At 40.0% G+C, this 10,820-nt stretch overlaps 1 protein-coding gene across 1 annotated transcript; it reads right to left on the minus strand.

Annotated features, from left to right (window-relative positions):
- Nucleotides 1-1,565: 1,565 nt before the first annotated feature.
- c1qtnf7 (C1q and TNF related 7) lies at nucleotides 1,566-7,586 on the minus strand. Its single transcript, XM_083521422.1, has 3 exons — nucleotides 7,264-7,586; nucleotides 4,238-4,477; nucleotides 1,566-2,596 (listed from the first exon to the last, which is right to left on the minus strand). Exons 1-3 carry the CDS (start codon nucleotides 7,283-7,285, stop codon nucleotides 1,968-1,970), a joined length of 891 nt encoding a protein of 296 aa, XP_083377548.1. The 5' UTR covers nucleotides 7,286-7,586; the 3' UTR covers nucleotides 1,566-1,967.
- Between the last annotated feature and the right edge of the window lie 3,234 nt (nucleotides 7,587-10,820).

The raw sequence follows: 10,820 nt of genomic DNA on the forward strand, positions 1-10,820 counted from the left end.
TCAAGATTCGGCCCAAAAAAATGATTATATTGCATTATATATAGAGTATATGGGATTTACATGATAAAAGAACTTACGCATTCAGTAGAAAATTAACAAATTGCCTGATGGATGCTGAATTTTTGTTTTGTTTTTGTAATTATTATTTATTTATTATTATTTTTAATTTTTTCTCTACCCAATACCTCATACTTGCACAATATCTTATTCTAATATGTTCATATTGTTTATATTTATATTATATTTATACATTTTCTTTATTCCCAAGAAAGAAATGCCAAGAGCTACCTCTGCTGCAGAGGATAAGTTTATTAAAATGACTAGCCCTTATAAATACCTACATATTTCAGCATCCAATGTTTAGAGGTTAGTCAAGCCTTCATGGGCATATCACACCAAATAAACCATTATTTTAGAAGAACAACAAGCAGAAGAAACTTGCTGGGGTCAAGCCACACAAGAAATGGCATTTGATGAGTGGAAAAATTTCCTTTTTTTTTCAATTTCTTCAACATTAATGCGCAATAAAAATGAGGGAAAAGAAGGTGTTGGAACACAGAAGGTGTTGTAGCTCATTCACCTGAATGTTTGGTGTGTTGTGCATTCTGAGATGCTTTTCTGCTCATCACAGTTGTACACAGTCATTATTTGATTTACAACAGCCATACTGTTAGCTTAAAGCAGTCTCACCATTTTACTACTACGAGACATTTCCACCTACAAAACTGCAACATCCTGGACCATTCTGAGTAAAGTCTAGAAACTGTTGTGCCTAATATTCCCAGGAGATCAGTACTTACCGCCCACTATACCACCATTCCATGATTCTTCCCATAGTCTAATGGGTGATGTAAACCTTAAACACTAAAGAACATTAACTAGACCTGGATCTGCATATACATTTAGTGATACAAGGTATTTTTTGTGTGTCCATACAGCATGGACTCTTGTCAGCAGCAGGTCGGCAGTTACAACACATGAGGAAACAACAGTATTTGTAAAAAAAAAAAAAAAGAAAAAAAAAAAAAAAAGTTTTATCCACGCGCAAGTGGGACACGTGTCTTTCAAATAATTTCCGTGCTCTGTTTTACAGATGTTATCAGACTGCACCACCCCCACAGTCAAACATGAAGGTGGAAGCTTAAGGGTTGGGGGCTGTTTTGAAACAGGGACACCACAATTCCATCTGGACTGCGGCTTCTTAAAACTTCACCACACATCGAGACAATGAGCAGAATTGTACATTCAAGCTCTGGAAGAGTTATTTAGAGAGGGCTGGAGTGTTATCTATCATGGAATGGCGTGCACAGACACTACATTAAAATCCTGTTGAACTGCTCTGGGATGAACTGGATCACAGGAAATCTCCAACTAGTTTCTTTGAAACGTCGAAGAAACTATATATCCGGATGCCGAGAGGGTGTAAACATGTTCTTCATGCTAAGGAAGGATTTTTCAATAAAAATATTGAAACATAATTTCCTTTTAACTTTTGACTTTTAAAGTTTAATGCTAATAAAAAGTGAGAGCTTATTGTTGGAATGGAGAAACCTGGGAAACATTCACACCTGTAGTGTTTTTATTGGACAGAAAATACAGACTCCAGAAGACAGCGATCATACCAAGGAAAGAAATTCTCTTATTCCCTTATTTTCTGGAAAAACAGCATTCTTTTATCATGTTTGTATGGAAATTTGTATTGGAAATATGATTTCTACATACAGCAAGACTCCGCACCGGGAGTCACATGGGACAACCAGGGAAGCTGTCCCAGGCCCAGTGAGGTTTGACAGTCCATTAACTTGCAGAATAAACCCACATATCAATATGTTCAAAGCATAAAAGACAAAAATAAAATGAAATCTATTGAATATTTGCTTTGCACTCATCAGATAAGTTAATATTTTCCCTAATCGTTTATACTGAAAATAATATTTCTTGTAATAGTTCATCTTAAGAAAAGCGATCTAAGAATAGTCCTCCGAAAGTGCATCCAGATAACTTGTTTCGGCATAAAGCAGAAACCCTGAAAAGAGACTGTCGGCCCAGCTCGGATCCGAAAACAGACCGTTCTGGTCCTTAAAGAAGATCTCCAGCCACACCTCGTCCTCTGGGTTGAGGAATATCACAGTTGATCCGGAAGCGACGTCGTGATTCCCTGTGTTTGCGTCATACGTTTTGATGCGAAACTTCCCGTTTTGGACCAAGCCGATAGCTAAGTGCTTATTGGCCAGTGTGATGTCGTAGGAAAAGTAATAGATGCCGGGATACGCACAAATAAATTTGCCTGTCTGCGGGTTGTAATGGCCGCCCTCGTCGAACAGGACTTTGTTGAACTTGATTGGCGCTTGTTCTGCCGGGTAGCTGCTGGTGATAGCCACCGAGAAGGCTGACTTTGGTACCAGGCTGCCACAGAGGCACTTGCCTGGTACTCCTTGTGGGCCCCTTTGACCCTTTGCTCCTCTCAGTCCAGGCCGTCCTTGGGGTCCTAGATGTCCCATGTCTCCGCTTTCGCCCTCTGGGCCTCGCTTACCTGTCGGACCTCTTTCTCCACGCTCGCCGATGTTGCCAGTTGGCCCAAATTTTCCTTTAATTCCTATGTGGACAGTGAGACAAGACAGTGAGACTATATTTTTACATGATATACAATTACTGAGAAAGTTATCATTAATAAGGGGACATTAGGTGTGAGCTTATTACATTGAAAAACACTAGCTATGTATTTGTTTCCTGGGTGGCACCAAGAGGCAAACATAAAACCATTTTGATGATGTATGCCAGGGTTCTCCAAACTTTGTTCTGTGAAGGCCACATCATTTTTCCTTACTTAAATGGGGGCCAGGTCGGTCTCTAATATTATTGTGGAGATTTTATTATGATTTTTAATGTATTTATTATAGATTGATGCTAGATTAGTTCATTTTGTTCTGCACCTTACAGACAAATGAGCTTTTTAAGAGACATATAACCTATTAAAGAGCATTATTACTATCATAATGACATTTTTCATATTCACTGCTATTGAAATCAAAACATTTACTTACTTATGCATACGTTTGGTGGGTGAATTTAACAAAAAATTAGGCTGCATAAATAACTAGAGGTCGACCGATAGTGGATTTTAGAGATACAGATAGGTCGGATTGTACTTGGCGATAAAGATTAATCAAGCGTTTTTTTAAATGGATACTGGATAAAAACACAAACATAACACTCTATGTACAATAGTTTATTAATACTTTATTACAAAAAAAAACCAGTACTAAATCATGAAAATGTGCTAAAAGAAAAAAAAGAAAATATTCATTAATAAATGTAATAATAAATATTAATAAATGATAAATAATAAATATAATAAAGCGCTCTCCGTGCAGCGCACTGTCTCACGTAAAAACAAATAGCATGTGGAGTCAGCGACTCGCCTCTAGAGGCTGCTCTTGTAATGACAGCAAACTGGAAACCGGAAAAACTATCTATATGTATTTTTGACGATTTTTCCCTGGTGGTCTAGTTGTTAGGATACGGTGCTCTCACCGCTGTGGCCTGGGTTCGTTCCCTGGTCAGGGAACCAACCCCAGCCACTCTTAGTGCCAGTCCCAAGCCCGGATAAATGGGGAGGGTTGTGTTAGGAAGGGCATCCAGCGTAAAAACATGGGCCAAATCAAACATGCGGATGATCCGCTGTGGCGACCCCTAACGGGAGAAGCCGAAAGAAAGTTTGTATGTATTTTTGACGATAGTTTCAGTAAATCGGTGCCACAACCTCTAACAACTAAGGGAGATTTTACTTTGAAAGCCAACCTTTATTATTAAGTACAGATATTAAATTATTAAAACATATTTAGGATGTAACTTTTAAAATATGTCTCTGGCTTTGTTTAGAGGGCCGTTCCAAATGTGGGGGTGGGCCGTATCTGCCCGCAGGCCACAGTTTGGGGACACCTGGTGTATGCATGGATGCCAAAACGTGAGCTCAGTCACCAGAAAAGAAGAAAACAAAGCCTCTGAGCCTCTTAATTCCATTTCTAAGAGCAACTCAGAGCTATACCAGATCTGGATCAAAGGAAACTGATATCTCTGGGAATCAACACAAAGCAAACATCCCAAGCTTATTAACTGAAATGTTTGCCGGATTGGATCACTGAGGAAAAACGTTAATTGATTTTCTGGTCATTTGCTTAATTTCGTTCATTTGTCTGAGTGTTAGTGTTACTAGCTGATTAATCCCTGCGCGTACCAGTTTCCCCCTTCTCGCCTTTCTCTCCTTTCCGACCGTCCCTGCCGTCTCTTCCCGGAATTCCGAAGTGACCTTCATCCCCCGTAGGCCCAGGTGGTCCCTGCTTCCCTGGTGTTCCTGGTAAACCAGGGATGCTGCAAATAAACCGCGGTACAGTTGGCTTTGCTTTGGCCACCAACAGCTGTCCAACTACACACTGGCACAGACACATGATGCCCACAATCACCCGCATCTTCACACCTGGATAAAAAGGACATAGAAAAGTCTTACCTGTAAAGGATAAAGAAATGAATTACACCATAGGGACAAAATATTGGAAAATTTTTATCCAGCTATATGCGCTTTTTTCCTAAACTGTCAGCTCAAACTTGGAAGCACACAATTTTTCCAGCCTGACAATGCCCCTATGCACAAAGCCAACACCATGAAGATCTGCTTCACATGAATTGGAGTGGAAGATCTCCTGTTACAAAGCTCCAATGAATGTGAACACTGAATGCAATACCAGTCTATACTTATACCCTTGTGGCTGAACGAGCACAAATCTCCACAAGCATACTCCAAAATGTGGTTGAACATCTTCCCAGAAGATTGGAGTTTATTATAACAGCAAATTTTTACTGAATTCGAAATGAGATCAGAGCATTTTATTAAAACATCAAACCTTTGTCTACACAGTGTAGAACTACATTGATCAAGTTTAGCTCTTCATTTGATCCTTAAGCAAATATTGACGAACATTAATGAATATTTATGACCCTCAAATCACACATTGTAATCTAGTCGATTTTTTTTAGACTTTCTTTACTTTTGAATTGAACTCTGGGTGGGCTTTTAGCTTTTATAGGATTCCCTTGTTTCCTGTTTAGAAGTCTAGTAGTGCGCAGGACTACTTTTTTAACTCAATCCCACGAAATTATGACCAATCCTACTCACTCCTGAAGAAACTTTCACCAATCCCACCTATTCCTGAAGGAGTTCCGACCAATTCCACTCACCCACAGTTTGACCACGTCTGTCTACTCTAATCCCAAATCATATAAACGTTTTCTCAGATCATTAGGATGCATCAACGGATACAAACAATGTCAGCCATGTTTCCTGTTTTACTTTTCTCTCCCTTTCCCTCTCTCACTTTCTCTTTATTTTTCTTCTCTTTTTCCTGGCCTTTCAGAGCAAGCTAAACTCTGTTGGGAAAGAACAGGATTACGCATCACACTTAGCACTTGGCTGAACACACACCGAGGCCAGATGTGTGCTCGAGCGGGTAGAATGATGTGTACTAGAACACGAGTTTGCCTGTAAAAAGCAAACACACACCCACAAACAGTCAGGGATTCCCTTACTGGACTGCGTTCCCAAAGACTCATGTTTTCCCATGCATTTCAGGATCGTGTTGTTTTTCTCTGGATTATTTCCGTCAGTCATTTCTCAAAGCTTCTGTAATATAGTGCAGATCCTGGCTGCTGCAAAGACTCTGAGACAAGAAAGTGGGATTTTGTTGTTGTAGGGTTTCTATAGTATCTATGAAATATTTAGGCTTAAGTTCTATGATGTTTAATTTTCTGGTAGTATTAAAACCTCGCCATTTTGTAGATTGCTAACTAGTCGAGACAAATCTCTCTTGGCACGAGTGCTTCCTGCAGACTTCGCCCTCTTCATGAAGATGACGATCCAGCTAAAAGGTCGCCATTTTTACTCCATTGCGGAGATCCAGAGCGAACTGCTTCCAGGACATATTTCTGAAGTGGCAGGAACGCTAGGAACGCTGGGAGCGCTGTGTTGCTGTGCAAGGATACTGTTTTTTTTTTTGTTTTGCAAATCTGTCCAGCATCAGTTCTAACAGGGTCAGAAACGTGCGTCCATGATATCATCCTGGATTTGGGGATTTCCATGAGCAATGAAGTGTGGCAGCTGTGATCCAAAAAGCGATTTGCGGTATAGGATTGAAACACAAGAAGGCACACACACACACACACAATGCGTTAGCAACGTTCTGGAAAACGCGAGTTCTCAAGCCGAGCCTCATTTATCAAACTGGCTATGATTGGATTCATTCTCAGGACATTTCCAGGAGCATTTGCACATGAAATGTGATGGTGTAGTTGAAATCCCAACCAAAACAAACACATAAAAATTCCAGTCTAATAAATCTTGCCGCTTACTTGAGACAAAAGAAATGGCACCCTATAAAAAAAGTGATAGCACAGGCCACTGACTGATAACTTGACTAGAAGACTTGAACACACAGATTTCACATTGGCCATCACTTAAAAGTGCTCCAGGGCAGCAGGTGGAGCTATTTCGATTTCATCTCAATTGATTACAATGACAACAGAAAGATATATCAGTCATTCGCTTTGGATTGAATCATGCACATGCAAATGTTTTTTTTTTTTAGGCCAAGCCAAATTATGCATTTCTGACAGATTTGCATAATTCGTTTTGACCTAAGAAAATATTTTCACTCAATTGTTAATGCAGGATGAATGAGGCCCAGGCTGGACATGCATTAAGAGTGCGTCTGATGTGCAGGCCATTTCATGATAGATAACTTGTCGTATGGAGTCTTGTCGTATGGTGAAGTCGGTTTCAGCGAGCCACAATCCGGATGGATTGGTTCCATCCACCTGGGATAAGTCTCCAACCTTCGCTGCTCTGAAACAACCCCAAACCATTAAGCGTCCACCTCCATGTTGAAGTGTGGGGGTGAGGCAGTTTGCAAACATGTTCCTGGTCTTACATAAGTTTTTCTACTAGAGCCAAACATGTCCAATTTGAGCTCCACAAGACTTTCATTCGGTCATTCGCTGTTCAATTCTTGCACGTTTGTGGCATTTAGTTTGTTTCATATAAACAAAAGGAACATGCATGGGTCTCAAAAACCATAAAAGACCAGGTGTTTCCAGATCAAATCACTTCAGGTATTACAAGCACTTAAATGTACCGCAGTCTGTTTTAATTTTTTTTACTATTAAATGTTACACAATGTTTTGAGGAAATGAATGGCAAAGAAAATATTGTACCTTTTGTGTTTTTTCCCCTCATAAACTGTAGTCCAGGCTTTGCTGCGTAACGATTTCTACAGATTTTTTTCTCTCTTATGTGGTCATCGTAGTAACGTCCTCTGGCCCTGCTCTCTCAGGATTCTTCTTCTTCTCGGTCATCTATGTTCTGCAGCGTCTGTTTATATGGCTCGACTGTTTGTGCAGCCCACATTGGAAAAGCAAGCGTCTCCAGAGTTCTATCAACTGCTGTAATCTCGCCATCTGTCTAGCAGAACTCTTGCCCTTCCCTCACTCCCTCTCTCCTCTTTTAGCGCTTCATTGCTTTGCATGTGTGCCTTTTGATGCCTTAACTTGACCCCTCCCTTCCAGCCGATCTCCTCCTCTTTCTTTAGATGGACCGAACGATCTCGAATGTTAGTTCACCATTACGTCATCGATAATGCTGCTTGTGCTGGATTAATCCAGAGCTCTTGCGTACGGGGAAATGATAAACGAGTGTTTTATTCCTCTTGCACCGCACCCTCTTTCCTGAAGACTTCCAAAAATTTACAAATTAAACTGTGTGCTTGTTTTTTGAACATCCAATTCTACAGTGAGTTCCCATTTGCTGTTATAATAACCTCCGTTCTTTTGGGAAGAAGACGTTTCCGCTAGATGTTGTTGGAGATTTGTGATTGTTGAACCACAAGGGTGTTAGTAAAGTCAGATACTGATGTAAGGGAGGTGAGGAGGCCTAATGTGCAGTCAGTGTTCGCATTCATCCCAAAAGGTCTTCTGTAGGGGTTGAGGTCAGAGCTCTATAGCAGGAGATCTTCCACTCCAACCCATGTGTCATGCCACCACATCCAAAGACGTCCTATACAACTGTGTGTACAACTTTGTGGAGATAATTTGGAAAGAACTTCATATGGCTGAAAAAGTCAGGTGTCCCGAAGCTTTTGTCCCAGAAAGTCACCATACTGCTACAGTGCAATCCAATCAATGATCACCTTCTCAAGACATTCAAGAGCGCTTTCATACTTATACACTTCAAAATATTTTATAGTTGAATGTTTTATTGCAATATATGTTGATTTTCCACAATACTTTTTCCCATTCAATAATCATTCATATTTATTGAGCCAGGTCAAGATATCAGGAAATTTCAATACTCTTTTAACATATAATGTGCATTAAAATGAAGGTAACCAAAAACTGTACCAGAGGATTGACGTATGTTTGCACTTTGTAGTCCTGTGTTTTCTTTCTCCTGTTTGTTCCGGTTTGATTTATATAAAAAGCTACTCTGGCCACCAATTTACACAACTGCAGAACAGAAACCGATGCCCAGCTTTTTTCGAAGAGCGCAGGTGGACCGTCCTCCAGCTGCAAACAGCTGCTCCATCACTGTCTTCGTGGAAAATTCTTATTTAGGTCCAGCTCTCTCAGGAACCTAGGATTTATTCTCAGCACCGAAGCCAGGACCGAGAAACCTGTCTCGGTGAATCTGCAAGACGAGGGCCTGAAGATGGAGAAAAGTTCTTTGTCTTATGGAAAGGTGAAAATTCTTCATAGAAGTCTAAGGCCCACGTGGTCCGATCCAACAGACGAGCTCCTGTAGCTCGAATTGCTGAAGACGTTCATGCTGTTGATGCTCGATGAGTTAGGGGTGTTTTGGGAGCAAAAAGGGACCAACACAATGTTAGGCAGGTGGTCATAATGTTCTAATGTTCTGCTCGTTAGTGGTCTTGTGAGCCAGAAATCTAACACCAATCTTCTGAAAAGGTTTTTTTATTGCACTGGCTGTTGGTTTCATGTCTTCTTTGTAGAAAAACAAGTCATGTTCCTAGAGGTTGCTGGAAAGCTAGATTTCTTGGGTCTCTTGGGAATATTGAGAAATAGGAACCCGCTACAGTCTACAGTGTTTCTTTATACTAAAGTGTACATGAGAATCGAGCTACAATAACTCTTGAGTCAACGTAAAATGTAAAATACAATCAGAAATCGATGTAAATGTCATTGGTTAAGAAGCTTTTTCACGTATCTGGACTTTACTGAAGTCTTTCTATTCCCGGAGACTTTTACTGTCACTTCACTACATTTCAAAGTCAAATATTTTACAAAATCAGTCGTTTCGTTTTTATTTTTGAGGATAAAAAAAACTTAACCGATCAAACAGCAAGCAACAAACCACCAATCAGGGTCGAGCGCACACTCTGTTTCTAATTTGTTCTGATTGGCGCTTGGTAGAATTTACTGATCACCAACATACAGTTCAGCATCAGTTCAACAGCAAGCAGAACATTTAGAGGGTTTTGGGCTCATGATCATTTTAATAGAAATCAATCAGTGTTTGAGTCATTACTATCATTCCATTAATAGATCAGTGTGCTGAGAGTCACATTACTGAAGAGTCTTATGACAAAAAAAATGATAATGGGAACATTATAGCCATAATCAATCATAGTACATTTAAATGTTTATAAGACGGCACTTTTACTTTTACTGGAGTCATATTTTCCAGAGTGTATCTCTACTTTATCTCAGAGTGTATCTCTCCTTTATCTCAGAGTGTATCTCTCCTTTATCTCAGAGTGTATCTCTCCTTTATCTCAGAGTGTATCTCTCCTTTAATCTCAGAGTGTATCTCTCCTTTAATCTCAGAGTGTATCTCTCCTTTAATCTCAGAGTGTATCTCTCCTTTAATCTCGATTATAGCCTGGCTCGATTATAGCCTGACCTTTTACTCTTCATGGACAGGCAACTGAGGACTGTGGAACGAGTCTTGCTGTGTGACAGAAGCACCACTAGATGGCAGCAAAAACAATTTAATGACGCGGAGGTAATCATTCATCCTGATTTTTGTTTTAGTGAAAAATTTATCTAAAAAGTTTCGTTCGATCAGATTTGGCTTGACTACATAAATTAAAATAGTTCAAGCCTGACAAGTACATTAAACAAACAAGACCTCTAGAGATCTTATAAATGAATTAAATTATTAGTTTATTTTAATGTAAAACCATTGTAAATGTAATGTCCTCTGTGTTGAACCAGTAGTGTGTTGTGGTTAATGCTAAGAGTTATGGCTCTGGGTTACTGATCAGAAGGTCCATTCTAGGCTGCTAAGCTGCCACTGTTGGGCCCTTGAGCAAGGCCCCTAACCCTCTCCCCTCTAGGGGCGCTGTATTATAGCTGACTCTGCACTATGACCCCAGTTTCCTAGCAAGCTTGGATATCCGAAGATGAATTTTGCTGTGCTGTAATATATATAATGAGACAAATAGTCTTGTTCTCAGGATTCAGGAAAATGCATTCGAATGTAATACGGATCCCTTTAAAAGTCTGGCAGCAACATGAGAGCTGGACACAGACTGAACGTTTTGGACAGACACTGAAATTCTCAGTTATTATATATCACTCTTCACTCAGAGGTCTGATAGCTACTCGCATATCATCTGAAGTGATTGGATGTGTGTAATCATTTCAGTTCTGCAGCCAGGAACACATCATCCCTAAATAAAAATCTGAGAGGAATTTTATTGCTTCCAGACTCTGGTCTTCAGATTCACAGCTTTGGTAGTTTAGCGATTATTGAT

This window comes from Silurus aristotelis (assembly GCF_946808225.1).
Source record: "Silurus aristotelis genome assembly, chromosome: 19".
Taxonomy (NCBI): Eukaryota; Metazoa; Chordata; class Actinopteri; order Siluriformes; family Siluridae; genus Silurus; species Silurus aristotelis.

What these genes read in the sequence shown, in the direction of transcription:
- c1qtnf7 (XM_083521422.1), bottom strand. Translation starts at nt 7,285, where the DNA reads ATGAGGGGAAAAAACACAAAAG. An exon ending in GAGGGGAAAAAACACAAAAG is followed by an intron (nt 4,478 to 7,263) that starts GTACAATATTTT and finishes CTTTTTATCCAG; the next exon opens with GTGTGAAGATGCGGGTGATT. An exon ending in AGGCGAGAAGGGGGAAACTG is followed by an intron (nt 2,597 to 4,237) that starts GTACGCGCAGGG and finishes CTGTCCACATAG; the next exon opens with GAATTAAAGGAAAATTTGGG.